This window comes from Sebastes umbrosus, chromosome 1 (genome assembly GCF_015220745.1).
Source record: "Sebastes umbrosus isolate fSebUmb1 chromosome 1, fSebUmb1.pri, whole genome shotgun sequence".
Taxonomy (NCBI): domain Eukaryota; kingdom Metazoa; phylum Chordata; class Actinopteri; order Perciformes; family Sebastidae; genus Sebastes; species Sebastes umbrosus.
Window position 1 is genome coordinate 33,996,691 of NC_051269.1, and position 25,075 is coordinate 34,021,765.

Consider the following 25,075-nt stretch of genomic DNA (forward strand, 5'->3'; position numbering starts at 1 on the left):
CCTGAGAAGGAAAATAGTCCCTCAAAGTTCAAACACAACCTTTACAATATCAGGTAAACCAGAACTAAAGCCCACAGAGTAAACAAGAGCTCAGATCAATGCCTCCGCATGTTCAGACAACATCCAGTGTAATCAAAGATCAAACTGTATGTGGTCGGGTGTGCTGTAACAGACATAAACAGAGATAAACATGTGAAACACGATGAGCAACAAGCCAAAGTCTGAAAGATAAACTGGCTGGAAACTTGGACGGAGGAGGCAATGTCAGTCACAAGACATGTCCAATGCTGCTTGAATTAGTGAGTCCAAACACACACACAAACACACACTTTTAGTGCTTAAAGTTGGACTCAAGCTGGATTAAATGCTCTGTTAGCTTATGCTCCGGTGTCACAATAGTATTTTTAAACATGCATGGCGACACATCAACAACCTGTGTTGTAATACTCTGAAGTGACAGGAATTTTGAGTTGAAATGAGGAAAACAATTATTTAACGTACAAGTTTCCTTGTTATTCGACATCTTAAGTTTGATCTTTCCACAAAATAGCAGGTGAAGGCAGCACTCGTACAAGACTTTTCTAGACAACATCAGAGCTGTTTTAGTCAATTTATGGACACTTGGGGGCAGAAGAACTCCAAAACAAGCTGACAGAGTCTGATATATTATAGCCATTTTAAGTTTAAGTGGCTAACTTGTTTGCAAGCCATTACGGCTTTTTCCACAACAGACATTTTAACTTGTCATGGTGGGAAAAGCACAGGTGTTACTAATAACACCAACGATCTGTTCTGTTTAAGTGTTCCAGTAAAGCCATGACCGAGGCCCCTTTTACACAGAGCTCCCACAACACTGCCGCAAAAAAGATTCGCCATTACGCCGGCTTTGCTTTTTTTTTTTTTTAAGTGAACCAAACAACGCTGGCATAATGCCACCCAAGTGTGTGATTTTAGATAGCATGTCGGCATTCCAGAAGCAAAAGAGGCGTGATGTGTAACACAACAGCATCAGCGTCCAGTGTGTGTGTGTGTGTGTAAACAAGTTGCCATTATAGCTTTGGTGTCTCCCTACAACTCATGCACGTTTGAATTCAAGCTGTCCTAAGAAGTGTACAATTTTCTACTTTTACTTTTCTATGTAACGTTGCTTTTGACAACGATGTCTAGGAATTCGGGAAGAGCCTGAGCAGTTCTCAGCTGCCTAATGTTAGCTTAACATGGTGAAACAAGCAACGTCAGCTAACTTAACACTGCTTAGCTAGCGTAGCCAACGTTAGTGGGCTAAAGACAATGTCTAGAGGCTGCAGTGGTCCCACAGAATAAATTAACTCAATCAACTAATTGTGGTGTTATTGTGAAATATAACATTAGTTAGCTCAAACAAGGGCAACCTAATGACATAGTAAACATCATTTGGTTGGCATCACAGAACACGTACAAAGTGTCTGCTAACCGTGTTAACTGGTGACTCTCAGCCGAACGTCTCGTGGTCGCTTGTAAAAGCCTTTAAATTTTACTTTAATTAATAATAAATACTTACTCATCTGTGTTTATTATCTACGTCAAAAATGTACGTAAATTACTACGAGCAACCCTAAACGCTTTTGACTGAAAGTCCCATGTTAGTACTGTTAGCAAACTGTAGTCACTAAGACCTGCCACCGCGGTAATGGTGGCGGTGCTAGATGGCGGCGGATTCTTCTATACAGAGCTGTGAGGCGGCATAATGACGCAACATTCTCACCTTGAACAGGACGTGTGACAGTGAGCCAGCATGTACAATACCAGCACCGTGGAACTGACACAGCAGCCACCATTAATTCAATTATTTTCACCTGCGCTTTTCCTACTGTTATATGTCAAAATGTCTTCTGTGACAAACGCCTATTTGAAAAATGTTATTTCAATATTCATTGAGCATTTTTTTGGTTTGGTCCACACCAACTCCTGAGAAAATATGTACATTTAGCAGCTAGATGCTAGTAACAGTTGTCTGTTATTTGATGGCGTACAGTGTGTTTATCAAAGCTTGTTTGCTAATAACAGTTGTCTGCCGTTATAGAAATGTATGGGCTCTTAATTCAATTAACAATTAACTACACAGGGCTAAAATGCTACCCAGAACTGCTGCTAATTCTCTGTGGCTCTGACACAAAGAACAACCCCTTTTCCATCACATCTACTTAATCCAATTCGGTGTTAATATAAAAACATTACTTAAGATTACTACACCTTTAAAACATGTCCTTTCAACTAAATTACCACAAGTCAGTCATTGACTTAAACCTTGTTATAAGTGAAATGAATGAGAACAAAGTGCTGCCTGAGAGAAAACAAATATTTCAGTAATAAATTATGTGATGTTTGACTTTGAGTAAGTTGAGGTGTGTGTAATTGTCATACATAAATATAACAAAGGTGTGTACGGCAGCCAAAGGGCTATGCATGCAATGAAATAAAACTTTAGGCTCAATGATTCTGATTAATAATTAATTAAGACAGAAACTCACCTTGATCTTTGTGAGGATTCTTGTCGATAACGTCTCTGTTCTCTTCCTCGGCACTGCGCTTCTTTTTGGCTCTACGAGTCTCTTCGGCCTGCTCTGCTACACTGGGAGGACTTCTGCTACCTTTTTCCGTCCGTTTCCCTTTCTCCCTCACTCGATCCTTATCTTTGTGCTTCTTGGATTTCTTTTTAAACTTCTTGTTGGTGCTGCTGGACAAGGGAGGGCTGGTGATAACAGTGGAGGTAACTGTGAGTGAGGTGCAAGGAGGAGGAGGAGGATGAGGAGGAGGAGGAGGAGGGGGGCTGGGGGATGCGGCTGGTCTGGGGACGGGGACGGGCTGCCGATAGCGGTCCTGCAGGGTCCTATCGGAGGAGAAGGGGCTGGGTGAAGGGTCCCTGCAGGAGGAGCTCTGGTCCATAGGCAGGTCCTGGGTGCCACAGCCCTCCGGGGTGCTGGGGGAGTTGGAGTTGGAGGCCGGGCTGGGCTGCTGGTGAGAGGGTGCAGGAGGGTGGGACGGGATGGGGAGATGGGTGGGAGGGCCCGAGGTGACGTTGGCGGGTAGGGACGAGCGTTTAGAGCTGGGGCTGCCCTCGTCCTCGCGGCGGTCAGAGGAGGACGATGAAGATGAGGCTGTCCCTCGACTGCTGAGGTGGGAGATGCGGGCTTTTTTGGGTGCCAATGGATCAATGAAGTCGAAGTCTGGCTGGCGTTTCTGGAAGAAAAACACACAGAATTTAGCTGAATAATTGTCACAGTGGGGGTGCATGCATTAGTGTGTATTTGCTCAGATACCTGGGGGGATGTGGGGACGCTGTCTTTGGGAGGACTGCTTGATGAGAGTGTCTCAGTAGGAAGACCTAACTTGCTGTTGAAGAAAGGAAAGAGTGGCGTCAGTGACGGTGTATTGATGTAAACAATTTAAAATGTTTAAAAGAATCTGCTTTGCAAAGGTTTCATCGTGAGTAAGGAGATTAAACATGTTTGTCAGGCCTTAAGGATACACATAATGTGGGTTGGTGAGTAAATGTTAACATAACTTTTGACTGTTTACAACAAAAGTCCGCAGGACATTTTTAACTTGGACAGCTTACAATCCTTCACAATAAATCATCACAAAATCTGTAAAAACGTTCCAACTGCTCTGTCATTACTAATGCAACAATTCAAATCTCAGATATCTATCTATAACCCATCTTATCCTTCCCCCTGTATTTACAGTATATAGGGTAGGCTAAATAACATGAACACCTAACACCATGACTGCATTAAACTGCAGAGTTGTGTGTTATTTTTTCCACCATGTCTCATGTCTAACATAAGGTATGTGATTTATCACTGTAGAAATAAAACCTACTTGTGTACTACAGTACATGATATACTTTAAAAATGCTGAACTATTCCTTTAACATAATCTGAAGGATTGAAAGGTGGCAGTTAAAAGTTGCTAGTTTTGTCCTTCACAGAGTACAACAGCTGACATGAATTCATGTCAATTACAATGTGCTTCATGTAATTCATTAAAAAATGAATTGGGATCCACAGTAACTAGAATTACAGTTGTCTCTTTTGTCGGTACAGTTGAATGAACAGCCACTTTCATCCCTCAGGGGGTAGGCTACCACTTCAAACTAGTACTTACACTTAAGTGTAGTTACACACCATACAATGCAAATGCTTTATTAGCTCAACCAAGTATGTATTTAAGCTCAAAGGGAAAATAAAAGGCTCAACAGGCCATTTCTGTACCGAACCACGATCCGGTCGACCTGTGACTTGTCGTCTTCAGAGTAGCCAGGCCAGTCTCGCTGGACGTCACGATAAATAAAGTCCTTCAATGAATACGTGTTGTCTTTGGGGTTCAGGTTTGCCACCTGTTTAGTACACACACACACACACACACACAGTTTAAAAGTATACATGTACAGAAACTTCACATTTCCTGTGTTGGCCTAACATCTGTGCATGCAAATAATGTTTAACGATTAAGTGGTTTGTTTCTTGTCAAAGTGAATGAAGCCTTTATACTGTGAACCGGATTTCCTCAGACAGATTTGTGTACCTCAATCTCATGTTTAAGGGTAAGGGGATCTTTGGAATCAAATTGGACACTTAAAGAACATGTGAAATACCTAAATATCAGCTTTTGTAAAAACAGAAGTTATTACTTTAACATTTTACATACATTTTAAGTTGCACTCTCAATACTGACGAGGCATATTTATGGCTGCTACCTCTTAGTCGAGTTAGTGACTAATCTGTAGTTTTGGTCTTTGTCGACTAAGATTTCTTGAGTCGATTAATTTTTTAAGGCTTTTTTCATGCTGAATGTTTCCAAGAAACTTATGAGCAAATCTCTGGTAAACACAAGATTTAAAGAGGTGCTTTTGTGTGATTCAATTCAATTAATTAATCGATTAGCAGGGCTGTGTATTGGCAAGAATCTGGCGATACAATACGCATCATGATACAGGGGTTACGATTCAATATGTAAGGGATAATGTACAGTGAGCCGGTCATTGTTGTGAAAGATTCCCCGACAGGACTGGACCCCGACGCGAAGGGGAAGGGTCTCTCATCGCCCTGAAGGGGATTCTTTCCAATAACCCCGTTATATTACATTATCCCGCTTATTACACGGCAACTTATCAATATTTTGACACAAAAACGGTCCGCCAGAGTCTGACATCAGAGCTGTGCCCGTAGCAACGGTCTACTATACATAGCAACGGTCTATTATACAGAAATTACAGACCGCCGTGATTGACCAATCAGAATCGAGTATTCAACACAGCCATGTAATAAATTGCAATATATTGCAATACTGTGAGTAAGGCGATATATTTTATCTAATTTTAGGAAAACTGTCATAATATAAAGACACACAACCATATGCAGAAAACCTGAGTAAAAATGTTTTACTTTTTTTAAACAATCAGAACAGTGAGATCTGCATTTGCATTTATCAGTCCCTGTAAAATCCAACATCATGGCTCTACTTTGAGAAGGCGCATACACTGAGAGGGCGCATGTCTTTGCAAATGAAATAAAGTATTGACTAAACTGTAAACTATTAATTAAAAAGCAATATAGTATCGCAAAACATAATATCGCAATATTCGATTTTTTCTTACATCCCTATCAATTAGTCTACAAAATCGTACCAGTGTTAGTTGCCTAAGAATTTCTTTAGTCGAGGACAGACCCTAATACTATGGCATTAAAAAAAGCCACAAAAACGGACCTTACAGTACCTGTTGCAGGGTGGTCCCCAACGAGGTTCGGTCCTTCTGGTTGATCCCGTCCCGCTGCAAACGGGCGAGCACTTCCAGCTTCTTGTAGGACCTGAGCGCCAGCAGGTGGATGAGGCGGTCCCGGAACGGCCGCTGGGACACGGGGTTATTGGAAAGGCACTTGCGAATAGTGTTGGCTGGGTTGATGGGTGTGGAGCGCTTGCGCTCTGGGACCACGTCTGGGGCTGATAGCGCCGGCTTACGCATATGGACTTGCTTGCCTAGAGACAGAAAGTAAAGATAATGTTAAACGTCTTCTTGTCTGCAGGGAAGTCCATCATCATACAATTTCATGTTGTCACAAATTTGCTCAACGACATTCCTGCCTATTATCTTCAACTCACTTACTGAAGCCAGTCTCACGTGCCTACAAGGATCACCACCAGGAGCTTAAGGACATGTGGAGTTTGATTCCACTCATCAACTTTAGCACTAACCTTAAAATAGAGCCATTTTGCCATTAGTTCCAGATGGCCACAAACACTGCATACTTGAAAAGAAGCCAATGAGATAGGATTGTTTCACTAAAACGGGAGGGAATGAAACATACCAGGAATATTTGATATTAGCTGAAATGGCCAAGTGAAACCTAATTTCCAATGAACCTTGGGCACCGGATCTAAAGGTTATACAATGTGAAATTATGAGTGGCTCCTCGTATGTCATTTCTGGCCGAAACTGCCTGCTTCTGTGGTGCCAATAACCATTGCATTTCTTTTTCAGTTTTTGAAGGAAGAAAAGAAGGAAGTCCAAGTTGTTGGTGCCAATTACCAGCAGAGAGTCAGTCACAAGAAAAGAAGCCACCGCTAAAGCAGGAAGAACGGAAAAAAAACAGCTGCCAGCATAAACAACAAGGTTGGCAACGCCTGCACTTTGTCATCCATGTTGAATTAACCCCTGGTAGTCCAGGCTGAAGTTGCTTTTTTTCTTCCGGAAAAAGGTCACGTAACGTGGGAACGTGGGTGTCTGCGTCATTGGCTACGTTCCAAATCGCATACTTTTTATTTTTTACTTTAGTACATACTGCAGCTGCCCTTACAAAGTACGTACTGTTGCATGCAGTATGCATACAACTGGGACATACTACTTCGTCATAACATCGTGCCTTAAACTCTGACTCTCTTGCTCATACCCCGCTGCGCTGAGGATTGTGGGTCGGAATAGTCAGAAAAGCATACTGGCTTGCATACTGCAAAATGTGACCGGACGTAGGAGGACATCCTGGTATTTTTGGCATACTGCCTTTGACATACTATGTATTGGGACATACTAAATCTTTTTCTGGCATACTAAATAGTATGATAGTATGGGCATTCGAATGCACAGACAGTTTTCAAAAGTCTCCGTTTCTCCAGACTAAAACACAATCCTGGAGTTTTCAAATTAAAACAGGGTCAGCAGCGGTGTCAAAAATCTCCGTTTTAGGTGTTCGAGAACGCCGGAGCAGTGTGGACGCTAGGCGTAAACATAGCAAAAGTTTTAAAAGTGAAAACGTATTAGTGTGGATGTAGCCTAAGACTAGTTCAGAAAACTGATTTACATCAATCAGTCCAGGTGATTAAAACCAAAGATACCTCTGTTCTGAGGTGCTGAGCCATGTGCTTAGTCAGGGTTACTGCACATTTCCCTATACTGCTTCATGGCCGTTTTGAAATACTAAAGCTCTTTAAGAGATTACGGTTAAAGAGAGGTAGAGAAAGGAACCCCCCACAGTGAAATAGCATGGACGAGGAGCAATGTGAGGAAGCGTAAGCTTGTTGTCTATTGACAGATTTATTATTTCTAGGAGGAAACTTTGTTAAGCATTTCACCTGCAGCTGTCTCTACACAGAGAACGTAGAACAAGAGTATAGTAACATAGAACATTAAATGCCACTGATTTCGAAATTATAGATGTGCAGCTCTCATTAAAAGATACAGGCTACAAAGATAGAGATAAAAAACTACAAGTTACAGGCTGTTGCCTGAAATTAACAGCCTGTGAAAGCAACACGCTAAAGGCCCCTTTTGCATTAATAAATAGGGTGCTCACTCCAAACCAGCTGCTACGAGCTCCTGTCCCACCCCTTCTCTCTGCTGCTCCTCTCGTTTCCCGGTTTCTATCTGGGCCAGTATATGCAAAGTTTCCCCCTGGGTCCAGAAAAACAGGCCTGAGGAGGTTTTAACTCACTTTTGAAACTTTTGATTCTGGTTTAGAGAAGGAAATCTTTGACAAAGGCTTAAATCTAACAAACTAGTTTTGACTATTCAAACTTGATAAATGTCTGCCTGAGCCCAAGTGCCTGTTAAGAGTACAGGTCATCCCAGCACTCAAGCAAATACATAAATAAATGTCAATAGAGCCATCAGATGGAGTATATAGAAGTAGTATTGTTCATAAATGAAATCTTAAACAGAATGCTTAAATCATATATTTTAATCATAATAATTATGTTGACAATATCACATAGGATATTAAGGACATTAGAAGAAGAAGGATAGATGGAGACACCCGTCACACTCATCCAAAGGAGAGAGGATCTGATGAGCATTTGTTTTCTACTTCAGTGCGTACCCAAATAAAGTTAAATTTCACATCTTACATTTTCTCACTCATATTTTCTCTCATAATCTTGCTTTTTGAGATATTTTTGAAACATACAACCTCAGGAGCAGCAACTTTTGGGAGATAGGAAATAAGCCTCAGGAACTACAATTTTATATCAATTTGTAATCAGCTCCAGAGAGACACAAACTGTAATACTTAGGTTTTGTATGATGTCCATCAAGTGGAGCTCTTTAACGGAGATTAGATTTTTATCCGGGTGTCTGAATCACTTCCATATTCAAACCGCCAAGCAAAATTAAAATGGTACAATGTGTGTAGGCAGTGCATCTGTCCATGTTTGTAGCCAGACTGAAGAAGTGTTTTCTTTTCATTCACATAAGAATTTCCCCTAAAACCTTCTTCTCGACTCTGTATATACGTATATACTGTATATAGGGTTACATTTAGGCTACTACTGTTATACTGCTTAATAGACATTTAGATTTAAAAAAACAACAAAGAACTAAGCTAAATCCTTTGAGGTGTTGTTTTCAAACCAGCCAGAAGAGACAAACAACAAAGTGGTACATAGTTTGGTTTAATGCATTTTGCATTGAGCCATGAGGCTGGACAAGTACCCCATTTTTATTGGTACTCTAAAATTCCAATCTGTTTTAACTAACAGTAACCTATTAACTTATTACATGTTATATGCATCCCTAGTAGTGACTGACAGACCATCAAAATATTTTGCATCCAGTGTTGCTCTGTGGTTTGTTAAGACCTTTGAAAGCCAAACCATTTCCACATGATAAGAGATTGGGTGACGCTACTCTTCCTTTGTGGTTTCCTTTACTGGCATGCTCATTTTTTCGTTCATCTTTATCATATTCTCTTGGTCTGAAACTGAAAGTAACACGGCCATTCATTGTGAGCAGGTGTATACACCCGGTGAGTTATGTGTGGGCTCGTTTTTCCTGTCTGACAGTTGGTTAAGTTTGTCCGTGCCTTGAGCCTGTATTTGTCTTGTAATACGGAGTTTGTACAACAAGTTTCTGCTACGACTAAAAAACAGATGCTGATAATAAGGCAGGAAAGGGAACACATTTGGCACAAGATGTTACATTGGCAGGTTGTTTTGTTGCAGATCCCTTGCCCTACCTGCTCGGGGTTGGATAAGACATACGAATGAAGCTGGAGAGAGTGACAAGCTAAATTAGATTATAAAAGATTACTTTTTCTGTTCTGCTTGTGTGACTGACATCCAGGTACTGGGTAGCACATTGGACAGGAAACTGTGTGTGTTTACGCTCATCAAGTGTAAGGGAAACATGAAAAGTAAGTCCTACTTAGTAGTAGATGATAGGTGCTAAACACAAGCAGCGCTTAGTGCCTGTACTGTGATACTTTCAGTAAAATTTTGGCAGGCTATGTGTCAATAAAACAGAAATAGCTTCACCAGCAACCTTTAGCCCTTATCAGTCAGACTGCTAATCTGGAAAAGACTGAGACGGCAAAAATGGCTTAGTCAGTCGCAATAATGGCTTTGAATGGGGTCAGCTTTCACCTATTCAGTCCCTCAAAAAGGGGCCAAGTTTGAAAAGAGAGGAGAGGTGTTGATAGGACGTGAAGCTGTGCTGGTGTCCGGCGGATCCAACCTGGCATCTGACTGTGACACATGGCAGATTGTAGTGAGGGCCTTACCTCTGAACCGGCCCCCAGGCTTGATGACTTTGGTCCCACGTTCACGCGTGTCCTCCGCGGCCTGAGTCATGCGTTCCCGGGTCACCTGGTAGGAGTCATTGGTGGCACACACTGTGACCTTGTCCTGTACAGTCGCCAACAATGCCAGGTGTGAGGCCCCTGAGCTGGAGACAAAGAGGGAAATGCGAGGCAGAGAGGGATTACCTTCTAGCAATGTGTGGTAAGACAGCAACAGTTGATTCAGCTGACCAGTGATTACCATTACCTTGACACATACTGATGGATGCACTCAAAGCTTCCCTGAGGGTTGTCCTTGCCCACGTTAGACAGGTAGAATTCAAAATTGTTGAAGGTGTCTGAGGAGGAATCGGTCTTGGGAATTTTAATGCGCTGTAAAAATTCACACAAAAAGGGAGAATAACAAAAGAATGAATTGAGGCGAGATGGACAAATACACGTAGTTACTAGCATATGGCAAACCACCTACAAATCTTGCCGGCATTTTCACCTTACAGTTCAGTGTATGTAGAGAGGCAGGGTCTAGTTCTAAGCTATGGGGTTTGATGTGTAAACATGGGAGCTAGCATGAGACAGAAAGGTCTCGGAGGTCTCAGCAGCTAAGGGGAGGCTGTATGTGAGTCATGTGCATCGTGGACTACAAGCGGAGCAAAACAGAGGACACATCTTAAATTACCAAAGCTAAATGAATTAAAACTAGCTTTAAAACTCTACTACATGTGCATTGAAATACTGTGTACAGTACTACTACTAACACACTACAAGATCTTTCACCAGGAGGAATCCCCGATGAGGTCTCCAAACTACATTTTGTCACGAAAACACACGCAAGAAATTCATGGTAAATGACGCAATACCATACGTGAAACACATTCCTGATGTTGTTGTTGGCACGTGTTTAGAAAATAGCCTGTTTCCACACTCTTTTTTACTATTTATTCCTCTAGGTGCAACAACAACTTTGCTCTGTGTTGCAAATGCAACACATACATAAGTTCCTATTGTTACAGGCAACACCTCCACCTCCAGGTTTCCCCTCAACCTGTGTCTTGCACTCTCACTGGCTATAGCCGGAGTCCCCAACAGGTCCAGATATTTAGCATGCTAGATATCTGGAATGTGTCTACGAGGCATCGGCGAGCCTCTCGGGTTGCTTTTCTCACGGAGCTCTAAAAACTGTCGGGGACCGGAAAATCAGGGCTGAAGCTGTGTAGTGTGAACTAGCTATAACTTGAACAAGTCAGAACGAGTCAGTGGTTTTATTGGTTCTAATAAACTCCTGCAAGGCTGCACGATTATGGCAAACTTTTAATCATGATTATTTTTAAACATTATTGAGATCACGATTATTTATGACAATTATTCATAGATTTTGGGGACAAAATATTTTTATTGCACTTTCACATTTAAATAAACAGACTGCTTTCACTTCTCTGTTGTGCTGCATTCCTGCTAATTAACAAATCTTTGCATCAAAATAAGACTTAAAATAAAGTTCTTCTTCACCTGAATTCAGTGCATTTCCGTTTCGATGGGCAAAACGAGTAATATACAGTTCATAACTCTTCTACTCTGGACTGCAGCCGCTACATTCAGGAGTTTTTCAAAGGGTGCGTGCCGCGGCATGATGACTCCCCAACAGTAAAGTCAAAACATCTGGCTCGCCCCCTGGTGGCTGGCTGTTAGTTTAGGAAGCGCTTGATTTGATATGCAGCGGAGTTTTCTATGAGCGGAGCATTTTAAACGTCAATAGTCGATCATTTTCATTTAATTGTGGAAAGCCAAAATCGTGATTAATATTCAATTAATTGTGCAGCTCGACACTCGTGTGGGGTCAGTCTCAATGAATAAAACTCGGCACATGCAAGCAAAAACAGTAAATGAAGGAATTAATAAATTACTATATAAATAACTTTTCATTAATGAATGCAAAATTGAACTCGCTGCAAACAACCTGAAATCACAATTTGTGATGCGATCACTCATCTGACCCCTGTCTTAATAAGGCGAAAAAAAGTACTTACCCCTTGGAGTCCCTTGAATTGTATTGATGGCCGCGTAGAAGGTACATTCTGGAAGTGAAAAGAAACAACAGTTTAACCTTTACAGTACAAACACTTTGGGAAATGTAAAAGACTATTGAGAGAGCGATACCAGTTGGGTAAGTAAAGAAAAGCTACATTAAGAAAATCCTGGTCTGGAACCTGCAGAACGTGCCACACTATTTGACTGACACTGCAGAACACAGCAGAGCCTTGGGGTCCTGTCACACCGAGCATACTTCAAACCTCTGCCAATATATCTTCTATTAAATGTTAATGTAAAGACAACAGCCGACAGCTAGGTGATGACTGACTGGCATGCCTCCTGTGCATGTGTTAGAGAGAATAATCTGTATTCATAATACAAAAAGGAGAAAACATGAAGAGCCAGCATTGCAGGGCGACAATTTCTCACAACAGCGTGTTAATAATATGAATTGAGAATATGTCTGATGCAGGGATGCAACTAACTGTTATTTTCATCATTCATAACCCTTAATCTGCAGATCGTTTTATCAATTAATGGATACATTTTGGTAGGGATGCACCGATACAGATACTAGATCGGATATCGGTGACAATGGGGCCAATCTATTCAATTTTATGTTTGTATACTATGCAGATTATATACTGTAATTTAAAATTCCTGTTTAAGTTTTGACTAATTTGTTGCTGCAATAAAAAGGTTCACACTTGAATTGTAATTCCTGTTAATTTTGAAGATTTTTTTTTACCCAATTGCTGGTGTACGATTTATTATTTAATAATAAAGAACAATTAAATACATTTATATATATGTATTTATTGATCACATTTTGTTTTATAAAGTTAGGAAAGCATTGTTTAAGTCAAGCCTGATGTTGCCTTACACATAAAAGAATGATCCAGACTGGTATCGGATCGGTACTCGGTATCGATACCCAAAGCCCAGGTTTCGCAAAATGTTTGGTCAATAAAATGTCAGAAATAGTAAATAAAAATGACCATGACAATTTTCTAAACCCATGGTGAAGACAATTGTTTGTTTTGTCAGTCTAAAACCTTTATATATTTAGTTTACAATCACAACACATTTGCTTGGCTTGAGCAAGGGAATGTTTGGCATTTTTGCTTGAAAAATGCCAAAGTCAATTAGCAAAATAGTTGCAGTTTTTTTTCTGTTGATCCTCTGGCACTAGTGGTCTGGCTGCAGAAACAATGCGTAATTGTCAGTCACAAATACCTGATGACAGTCCACTGGGCAGCCAACATTCGGCTTGGTCCCTACAGAGAAACCATGCGGGTCAACTTTACCTGTATCTTCTTTTTAAGTGGTTAAGAGGTAGGTGGTAAGTAAAATTGTTCGCTTTTATCTTAACACAAGAAGTGTAACTTGGACAATATTCACATATGGCAATTATTTTTGATGAAGGTATTTCTGAAATGTCTTTGTTTTGTGTAGGTTTGCGTCGGCGGACACTTGAAACGGAGGTGACAGCCACAAATATGCAGCGGCTGCTCTGGTGCTTCTTCACACAGCTGAGGAACCAGTTGGTTCGATCATAGACTTCTGAAATGTTGCATCAATTGGTTTGAGAGGAATGTGCATTTTTATTAACAACAGCTGCATTCTTGGACATTAAAATATCCTTGCTTACTCATACATGGAACAAGACGCAGATAATCTTGGATACTTTTTTTCAGACTGAAAGAAGCGTGTCATGGTTGTTTAAGCTAAGCTACTCTCAAGCCACTGACTGACTCCCTCCCCCACTAGTATCCATACACTCGCACTGTTCTGATCACATTTCACATCACCACAGAAAGACAAAGATAGCCAGCTTCCATAGTTCGATGACTGGTTGAGCTACAGCACACATTACTGAGAGGGGAGAGAGAAACAAAAAGCAGGCAGTTTTTGGCTGCTCAGTCAGCAAGAGATGGCAGGCTGCCGTTCAATGCAGCGCACGGACCAACATTACCACATCCAATAAGGTCGTAGCATGGGCTGTCACAAAAGAATTCCTTCAACTTAGTGTTGGCCAGTTGTCACTAACTAAAATAATCACTTGAAATTGTGCTATTGATCCACATTTCAATTCACTGCAATGGGGCTGAGAGTGGGCATAGGTTTCACATATGTGGCATACATATAGACACACACCATGTGCCATAAAAAGCCGTCACAGAGACCTCTGAACACTACAGCCCCACGCTAAGCTACGGTGCATCAGCCCCATAGCAGGCCCTGTCAGTGTGTCATATAACAGCGTTGTTGTTGGCAGACTTAAGGTCAGGTAACTTGGCTTCGGGCCTCCTCCGCAACCCTAGACTGCAGAGGTCCAGATTAGTTCACCTGTGTAGCACCTCAACAAGATTACTCTATTTGTACAGTTCAAGATTACCAAGTTATATTTAATCTGCACAGGTATGCAGTGACCTATTAGCAAAAAGCTGTCAAAATGCAGTTTGTGGAGAGCTAGAAAGTGCACGAATAAATTGAATAAAATTACCTTTATAGCAATTATCCTATTATATTTTAGGTTTTGTTGATGTCAGACAGACAGTACTTGCTCTCATGCAGCTTGAAGTAAAATGGCAGTATGCAAAAACAATTTCAACAATTTGGCAAGCAAGCCCAGATTAAATATTTGTCCAGTGTAAGCCTTTGTAGCACTGGTTACTTAATAATAACATTATATAATACTTGTAGCTACAGTGTGGCAGCTGGTTTGACTGCAACATTTCATAATTAAGTTAATTAGCTGTAAAAGGGTTGAGCCTGAGCTGTGAGCTTCATACCACTGCACACAGGGTGGGATGTGACGTTTTCCAACCAACTAACTAGCTTAAAACTTGTAACCATATGGTAAAGCTGACATGCATGCAGCAATAACTTGTTATCAAGTCACATTAGCCTTAATTTATTATATTTAACCCTGTCAAATAACGTTTACAACCAAGCCGAATTAAAGTTCATGCTAGTTAACTAAGCTTTTACATTAAACTGTCAGTTTATGAAACTTACCTGGCGAATAGTGTGTAAGTCAATATAAAAATCACCACTTTCCTAATGAGGTATGGTTAGTTATCAAGTTACATTAACCTTAATTTAAGAGTATTTAACCCTGTCAAATAACGTTTAAAACCAAGCCGAATTAAAGTTCATGTTAGTTAACTAAGCTTTTACATTAAACTGACAGTTTATGAAACTTACCTGGCGAATAGTGTGTAAGTCAATATAAAAATCATCACTTTCCTAATGTGGTATGGTTAGTTATCAAGTTACATTAGCTTTAATTTTAATTTAACCCTGTCAAATAACATTTACAACCAAGCCGAATTAAATTTCATGCTAGTTAACTAATTCTTTACGTTAAACTGTCAAATTAAGAAACTTACCTGGCGAATAGTGTATTAATCAATATAAAAATCATCACTTTCCTAATGAGGTATGGTTAGTTTGGCTTGAAAAAAAAAATGGACACACTGAGTTAGCTTAGGAAGCTAACAGTGGCTAATCAAGAGTGTCTAACTTTACCAACAGGTTTTATAGGTTAAATTAAATATGTCAGTTCGTAAAAACTGGCCAGATTATAACACCAAGGTGTTGTTTACATTCTTGAGTTGTTTAATTTAATAACACACGTCTAATATAGTCAAAAAAACAAGCAAAAAAGTGGCTCTGTCAACAGCTTAGCTAACTTTGTAGCGTTAGCTGTGCGTGGCAGTTCAGACTTCCACAGCTGAGACGAGCTGTGTCAGCCAGACTGGTTCCTTCTGGCTTTGCGTTGTTTATTTAACCTGAAATAGACGGTTTTAACTCACCTTACAATTTTGGTGGCTCTCTATGGCTTTCAGCGCTGTATCGGTCAATTTGACGTGTAACACGGTGACTCTATCAGCGCTCTGTTGGCCACAATTTAATCCGTACCTCCCATCCTCGGAGAGCGCCGCCATCTTTACCAGCCCTCCACCATCGTCCCTTTGAGGCTGCTGGAGCATTTAGCAGCAGCACCAAGCAGCAGGCAGGGCTCCAGACTGTGCTCGCTCTCTCTCTCGCTCTCGCTCTCGCTCTCTCTCTCTCGGGACTACAGCTGCTGCTGCCTACAGCACTGGATTGGTCCTGACTTGCTGCTGCTAGCTTGTTAGTTTAGTTTTACACTTTCCAAACCACAGTGACAATTTACAGTAGGTATAGTATTATTGTGCTTTAGACTGTGGTGGAAAGTAATTATGAACGAGTACCCTTACCAAAAAGAAGTTTGTTCAAGTGTATACTTCTTTTAAACTGAAAAGAGTATACTTTCAGTTTACTTTTTATGTACACTTTTCAGAGATATACTTAACAAAAGTTTACATAAGTATATGTTTAGAGATACAGAAAAGTCTAAGTATACTTGGTTTATACTGACAAGTATACAGAAAAGTCTAAGTAAACTTGGTTTATACTGACAAGTATACAGAAAAGTCTAAGTAAACTTGACAAGTATACAGAAAAGTCTTTACTTGGCTCATACTGACAAGTATATAGAAAAGTCCAAGTAAACTTGGCTTATACTGACAAGTATACAGAAAAGTCTAAGTAAACTTGACACGTATACAGATAAGTCTATACTTGGCTCATACTGACAAGTATACAGAAAAGTCCAAGTAAACTTGGCTTATACTGACAAGTATACAGAAAAGTCTAAGTAAACTTGACAAGTATACATAAAAGTCTAAGTAAACTTGGCATATATTGACAAGTATGCAGAAAAGTCTAAGTATACTTGGCTTATGCTTACTTTTTGATAGAGTAGCCTATTTGAATTTATAAACGTATGTTTTCCCTTACCAAAAAGAAGTTTATTCAAGTGTGCTATTAGTATACTTATTTTAAACTTAAAATAAGAGACTTTCAGTTTACTTTTTATGTACTTATCAGAGATATACTTAACAAATGTATACATAAGTATACTTAGCTCGTACTGACAAGTATACAGAAAAGTCTAAGTATACTTGGCTCATACTGACAAGTATACAAATAAGTCTGTACTTGGCTCATACTGACAAGTATACAGCAAAGTCTAAGTATACTTGACTCATACTGACAAGTATACAGAAAAGTGTAAGTATACTTGGCTTATACGCCATACTTGTACTTAATCTTTTGATCGTGATATACTTAACAAAAGTATAATTAAGTATTCTTGCCTTATATTTCTACAGAAAGGTATACTTGGCTTGTAGTTGTGCTTACTTTTTGATAGAGTCGCCTATTAAAGTGTGATATGAATATACTTCAATTCATCAAGAATTTTTTTATGTTTTTGCATTTACTATTAAACTAGTACTTTACTGAGAGTATACTTTAAAGTGTACTTTCATAAACTAAAAAGTGGGCTACAAGTATATGACTAGTAAACTAACAGTATAGCTATAAGTTCACTTATAGTATAGTTCACTTCATAGCATAGTTGCAGTGGAAAATACAGTACATCTTGGATGTCAACTAGTTGTGTTGTCAACGATTACTATTCTTACACTTAAAGTACACTTAAAAGTATACTTTTATAAACTAAAAAGTGGGCCAATTTAGTCCCAAGAAGTATTGAAGTAGTACACTTACAAGTATACTACTAGTTGATTTACTTACTACATAAAGTATACTTGGGAAATATACTTGAACTTTACTTCAGTTTACTTGATTAAATAAACTTGAAGTATTCTACTTTTTCGTAAGGGTAGCCTACAACCTAGGGGTACTTGTACTTTAGCATTTCTAGTGTATGTTACGTTATACTTTCACATGCAAACGAGTATTTCTACACTGGTATTGCTACTTTTAAGTTTTTTAATCTTACTCCACCACTTGCTTTAGAAGATATTTTGCATAAGAAGTGTACCGTGATTTACTTATAGGCCTACAACTTGGTTTTGTAATCCATTTACAGGACTATGACTGCATGTTTTCATATTGGATCTTTTAAAGACTTATTACAGGAAACATAACATAACCGGTTTCTCTTTCTCTGTGAGAACATAACCGCTCTCTCTCTCTCAAACACACACACACACACACATGTAGTTACCTCTTAGCCAAACTGCCTCTGCCTGCAGTGGTTTTTGCTGACATGCTAGAACTAATTCTAGCCTGCTACTGAAACTGTAGCTTTTGTAGTCTTCAGTGTGAACTCTGTTTGGTTCAAATACAGTCTAGCAGGTATTATAATAAATATCCTCTTAATCTAAATCTATCATATCATATTTTGAACTACTTTACCTATATTGGCTTATATGCATTCTACGGCTGTCCATAGTTAATCGCAAATTAATTGCAAATTAATCGCACATTTTTTTATCTGTTCAAAATTTACCTTAAAGGGAGGTTTTATCCCTCACAGGTACTGCATTTAGCATAAACAATATGCTCAAATCATAACATGGCAAACTGCAGCCCAGCAGCTGTCAGTGTGTCAGTGAGCTGACTTGACTATGACTTGTCCCAAAACTGCCCGTGATTATCAAAAAGTTGGCATGTCTGTAAAGGGGAGACTCGTGGGTACCCATCAAACCAATTTACATTCACACATCTTGAGGTCAGAGGTCAAGGGACTGCTTTGAAAAATGGCCATGACAGTTTTTCCTTGCCAAAATTTAGCATAAGTTTGTAGCGTTATTTAACCATTTGTGAGGATTATCTTGCTGAATCATAAACGTGTGTTTGTCACAGAGCTTATTTTCTGCAATAATCCAAAACCCAATGTAAAAATCCCATTGGCTCTATTACGTCGTCTAAATTGATAATAGTTTTGCTTTTACATCACACTCTACATTACCACTAAGTTCAATGCAATTTAACAAGGGTATATATGGAAAAAAAAATCTTCATAAATTCTCATAATATGGCAGTAGAGCTGCAACGATTAATCATTAGTTGTCAACTATTAAATCAATCACCAACTATTTTGATAATCGGTTTGAGTAATTTTTAAGAAAAAAAGTAAAAAATTCTCTGTTTCCAGCTTCTTAAATGTGAATATTTTCTGGTTTCTTTACTCTTCTATGACAGTAAACTGAATATCTTTGAGTTTAGGACAAAACAAGACATTTGAAGACATTATTTTTCACCATTTTCTGACATTTTATAGACCAAACAACTAATCGGTTAATCAAGAAAATAATCAACAATGAAAATAATCGTTAGCTGCAGCCCTACTTAGCATAAAGACTTATAAAACAGGGATGAAACTGCTAAACTCACTCTGTCCGAATGTGTCAAAATCCACATAACAGCACCTCTAAAGTAGAGCTGCAACGATTAATCAATTAGTTGTCAAATATTAAATTAATCTCCAACTACTTTGATAATCGATTAATAGGTTTGAGTCATTTTTTGAGTCATTTTTTGAGTCAAAAGTAAAAAATTCTCTGATTTCAGCTTCTTAAATGTGAATATTTTCTGGTTTCTTTACTCCTCTATGACGGTAAACTGAATATCTTTGAGTTGTGGACAAAACAAGACATTTGAGGACGTCATCTTGGGCTTTGGGAAACACTGATCAACATTTTTCAACATTTTATAGACCAAACAACTAATCGATTAATCAAGAAAATAATCAACAGATTAATTGACAATCAAAATAATCGTTTGTTGCAGCCAACCTATTTCATAACCAACTACTTTGTGAACGACTTCTCCTATATGTTGGCCTATAATCATCTTTCATGTGGTTCCCTTTAATGATATATGCAATGGGCACAAGTGTGTCTCCCTGAGCTGCACCTCCGCTATCTCTCAGTGTAAGTCCCCTTGACCCGGTGATTAGGACAGTGCTGTTTTGGAGTGGAGTCGCCTCGGGCAGGGCGGGGAAAGGCCTGTGTGAATCCAGCAGATTACCGTAGCTGTTCACCCCACCCAACCCCCTGACGAAACACACACACGTTTGAGAAATACATGTGCAGAATGTAAAAATCGGAAACAACAACAACGTCATTGATAGTGCCCTTCATCTATACTCAACCGTATAGCTAAACACAACCCTGACTGGGTCGACAACTTTGCTAACCTTCTCTTGGTTTGAATGCATGCAGATTTTAAACACTAATGATCTGTTTAACTCCAAGAGGTGCTCTGGATTGTCTGGCAGGTCGCCTGCTGTGCAAACAATTAAATAAAGCCTTTAGGGTGGGACAGGACTCATTGATTTTTAGAGCTCCTGTGTGTTTGCAGAGGCCCTGAAGGTGTGACCTGATGGAAGCTCAAGAGTACAGTGGGGAGAATACTTTAAAATTACACACCCTTTGTTTAAGGCTAAACATTAAACACAGGGAGATTACTCTACCGTGAAGCCCTTACTTAATTGTATTACCAGTTTGCTATGAAGATTGACAATTATCTTTCAAATGTGGACATTTATTGTTTCAGTGTTTTTGTTCAACACAGAGGAAATGTTGCACAGTTCTTCATCTCTCACTGTTTTTTCACTCCCTGAATTACTCTTCATTACAGGTCTGTGTAATGCCCGGGATATTCTTCAACAGAAGGTTAATCATTGATAGGTGTATTATTTGGCCAGGCTCCGATTTTTGGTGCTAATCAGAGGCACGTGTTTTAGGGGCAGGAGTCTGGAGCCTGAAATCAGTTAACAGTGATAAAGTTGCAGCCTTTTCTGCTGCTAGATGAAAGGGTTTGCATTTGTTTTTCTCCATACCATGTGATCCTTTACTATGCTAATGAAGTAAACTCTAACAAGTAGTGCACACCCACTTAAATCTTTATAATCAGTGTAAATATTAAATGTTTTTTACTCATTAATATGAATGAAAAGCAGCTCTGATGAATACAAACTGTTTATCTTTCTTGCTAAAGAGGTAAACTAAAGAGTCTTTTCTCTGTCTGGTTATGTGTTCAGGTGGGTCAAGATGTGGTTAATGCAGATATTGCTAATGATTGGAGATCATTATTGTATTAGTTTTCTATCTATGTTGAATACAGTATGTTTGTTTTAAAAACATCCTATAGGAAACTTGTTGTCGCAGTGATACAGACTGAACACATTCAATGTTAAGTTTAAAGCAGGTCATTCAGAGGCAGCTCACAGTAAACACACCACACTGACATCACACCGCGCAACTGATCTCAGCCTGTTGGGATAAACTAATTAAAGTGTCTCTGCATTTAGTTGTGGGATAAATGTAGAAAATAAGAAACCAATAATGGATATCTGCTTGACAAGAGAACTGAATTGGTTCAATATAGAGCTGCAACAATTAATCAATTAATTAGTCGCCAACTATTTTGATAATTAATCGGTTTGAGTCATTTTTTAAGAAGAAGAAAAGTAAAAAATACTCTGATTCCAGCTTCTTGAATGTGAATATTTTCTGGTTTCTTTGCTCCTCTATGACAGCAAAAAGTATAGAAGCAAAGAGATGAAACTCCAGTGGGTTTTTTTGACAGCCGCTGCCGCCATTTTGGACTGAAAATGCTTATTATATTTAAAATATTTTGTTGGTCAACACAGGCCATTTTGGTAGACAGAAGAATAGAAATAATTTAGTTTTACTTTTGTACAGCACTTTTTAGGCGGACGTTTTACTGGCGTCCGGTAGTCGCTTTCAGTCCAAAATGGCGGAAGCGTAGCTCTGCTGCTGGGTGCTGATATTGCAACGGAACAACCAACTGACTTTCACTTCTTGGCAATATGCATTCTTTGATGACAGTAAACTGAATGTCTTTGAGTTGTGGACAAAACAAGACATTTGAGGACGTCATCTTGGGCTTTAGGAAACACTGATCGACATTTTTCACCATTTTATAGACCAAACAACTAATCGATTAATGGAGAAAATAATCATTAGTTGAAGAACTAATTCAATATTAAAGTTTGCCTTAATACAGTATGTAAAACATTTACAAAGTTGTAACGTATAGCTTAATTATTGTGTATAGTTTAACACACAACTAACGTAAAGGTGGAATTAAATGATCAACACCTACTTGCGACTGAGTAATTGCACCATCATCAAAAAGTCTCCAGCTGCTTAACGTAACAGTAAGGGAACTGTAGCTGACACTAATAAGCAGGCGTGGCCGTGACACAGCGGCTCATTAGCCTCACAGCAACATCCTGGGTTGGACTTTATCCAGATGCTTCTTTAGCTTCTTCCCTCAGTACAAACACATGCAGGACAGGTGAGCTGAAGCCTGAATGTATATGGTGGATGTAGATAAAGGACACAATCACACTCGTAAATTGATTAATTGTATGTTTTTTCTATATGTGTGCATTAGTCCCCATGTTCATTGACTTAAAATGACTGAAAGAGAGAGTTTCAGGAAAAAATTGACTCACCTTGACTTGATCGTTTGTGCAGTCACAAATATGTGCTCCCTTGCAAGTGCAGCATCAACGTTTAAAGTATCAGGGAGAGCCGGCCCTGAACAATTTGGTGCCTTTAGGCAAGATTTTAGTATGTGACCCTTGCATCACAGCCAATTCCACCACCAATCATTGTGTTCATACAAACTGCTTAGCTTTATGACTTTGAGATTAAGATATGCAGATCACACTTAAAAGAAAAACTGTATTTCTCTAAATTACGTTTTAGTTTTCCCCCAAACACCTGAATAATCTTTCCAACTTTCCCTAATGAATTTAAGGTGGGAGTAGCTGACGTTACAAAAAGAAGTATACTTCAAGTTTATTTTATGATGTAAACTTAAGTTCAAGTATAATCCTTTATGTATTAAGTATACTAATATCAATGTACTAGTAGTATACTTGTAAGTATTGAAGTGCTTCTTCAATACTTCTTGGGACTAAATTGATCCATTTTTTAGTTTATAAAAGTATACTTTTAAGTATAGAGAGTTGTAAACCTTGAGTACACAACTAGTTTACATCCAAGTTGTATTTTGTGCTGCAACTATAATATGAACAATACTACAAGTGAACTTATAGGTACATTATACTGTTAGTTTACCAGTTATATACTTGTAGCCCACTTTTTAGTTTATGAAAGTACACTTTAAAGAGAGTATTCTTTAAAGTGTACTTTCATAAACTAAAAAGTGTAGTAGTAGTAGTTGTAGTTTTTATACTGCAAGTATACTTGTAAGTTTTTACTTGCCTTTACTTGTGTAACCTATACTTGTAAGCTTGTAAGTTAACTTATTTAGCCAAATATACTGACACTTTTCTGTATACTTTTCAGTATAAGCCAAGGATACTTAAGTATAATTTTGTTAAGTTAATTTCTGATAAGTACATAAAAAGCATTCGCTTTTCGCCTATACTGCCTATATGCTAGGACCGGCTCTGGTATGGGATAATCAGAAAACCTCCTCTTTCGTCAGTGTATTTTTAAAAATGCACCCAGCTGTATCATTCAGAGCAGCACATAAGCCAAAACGTTTCATTAGCCTCACCCAAACTTAATAAATAACAGAATTTGTGATAAGCTTCTTCGCTAACGTAATCACCCATAAAAGACTGCAAAGACTCACCATCTGAATGTTTTTGTAGATTAGCGAACGTCGCTTTAGGTATAAGCACATGTCACAGTGTCAGCATGGGACCAAATGGCCAAGGGCTGTAAATAATGTTGTCATTGTGTTTAGAAAAGACATGCTAAATTATCACCGAATACCAGACGCAATCACATGAAACCCCAAAACAAAAACAGACTAAAGAGGACAAAGGAAGAGTTCAACTTGGGGCCCATCTTTGGGTCACAGCGAAGAGGTCACAATTATGTTAACACACAGACATAGAGGGTGCTGCTGACCAGTAGCAAAGTAAAGACCTTATTAATGTATTTTTGGCTAATATGCCGCTTAGTGTAACAGTGTAAACACCACTATCACTGTAGAGACAGCTCACTGAAAACTGCTTTACAACGGGGTCAAGCCAGGGAAATACAACAGGCCTCAGACCAGCATTTTAACAGCCTGTTGTAGTGTGTCTAAATGTGTTTGCACAGTAAAAACATACTCGAGAAAGAAAATGATGGACCCTAACTCTTCATCATCCCATCTGTATAAATATTTGCTAATCATAGAAGCTTCCATGCCTGGAGGTTTTTAAGTTTCTATACTGCCTCTTCCTGCTGCCAGGCTCCTTGACCACCAGTAAATCACATGACAGGGATTAAACCATTAATTCTTTAAACTGCTTTGCATTGTGGCATGAAAAGAGGTAGTCAGCATGGATCAGGTAGCCAAAAAGCCTTTATGTAGGTTAAAGATGACTGAGGCATTCATAACAAAACCAAAGCAAATATATATTTAGGTGCATCTGCAGATCATATTGTGATTTGTGCATATAGTTATGTGGAATTAGATGTGTTGAGACAGAAAGGTAAATATTCCTATTAGGGCTGTCAATCAATTAAAATATGTAATCGCGATTAATCGCAAATTAATCGCACATTTTTTTTATCTGTTCAAAATGTACCTTAAAGGGAGATTTGTCAAGTATTTAATACTCTATATAGTGGACAAATATGCTGCTTTATGCAAATGTATGTTTATATTTATTATTGGAAATCAATTAACGACACAAAACAATGACCGATATTATCCCTCACAGGTACTGCATTTAGCATAAAAAATATGCTCAAATCATAACATGGCCAGTCCAACAGGCAACAACAGCTGTCAGTGTGTCAGTGTGTTAACTTGACTATGACTTGCCCCAGAACTGCATGTGATTATCATAAAGTGGGCATGTCTGTAAAGGGGAGACTCGTGGGTACCCATAGAACCCATTTACATTCACATATCTTGAGGTCAGAGGTCAAGGGACCCCTTTGAAAATGGCCATGACAGTTTTTCCTCGCAATAATGTTGCGTTTGGAAGGTTATTTAGCCTCCTTCGCAACAAACTAGTATGACATGGTTGGTACCAACAGATTCTTTATGTTTTCTAGTTTCATATGTCAGTATCTCTACGCTTTAAAACTGAGCTCGGCACAACCTCCAGAAGATCGATTGCGTTAATCTGTTAAAGAAATTAGTGG

General features: G+C 39.0%; 1 protein-coding gene and 1 long non-coding RNA gene across 3 annotated transcripts in view; one reads left to right on the plus strand and one right to left on the minus strand.

The window, feature by feature from the left end:
* Positions 1-8,898, plus strand: part of LOC119494621 — a 16,682-nt gene extending 7,784 nt beyond the window's left edge. For both annotated transcript variants that reach the window (XR_005208256.1, XR_005208255.1), the window contains 2 exons: positions 6,521-6,652; positions 8,248-8,898. This is a non-coding gene — a long non-coding RNA (uncharacterized LOC119494621). The remainder of the gene's footprint in view (positions 1-6,520; positions 6,653-8,247) is intronic.
* The window catches only part of ell2 (elongation factor for RNA polymerase II 2), a 21,236-nt gene extending 5,112 nt beyond the window's left edge, over positions 1-16,124 (minus strand). The window contains exons 1-8 of the mRNA XM_037780529.1: positions 15,896-16,124; positions 12,071-12,118; positions 10,294-10,418; positions 10,029-10,192; positions 5,759-6,018; positions 4,254-4,378; positions 3,300-3,372; positions 2,511-3,219 (exon numbers count right to left, since the gene is read on the minus strand). Of these exons, the coding sequence (XP_037636457.1) occupies positions 2,511-3,219; positions 3,300-3,372; positions 4,254-4,378; positions 5,759-6,018; positions 10,029-10,192; positions 10,294-10,418; positions 12,071-12,118; positions 15,896-16,072 (1,681 nt within the window). The 5' untranslated portion in view covers positions 16,073-16,124. The remainder of the gene's footprint in view (positions 1-2,510; positions 3,220-3,299; positions 3,373-4,253; positions 4,379-5,758; positions 6,019-10,028; positions 10,193-10,293; positions 10,419-12,070; positions 12,119-15,895) is intronic.
* Between the last annotated feature and the right edge of the window lie 8,951 nt (positions 16,125-25,075).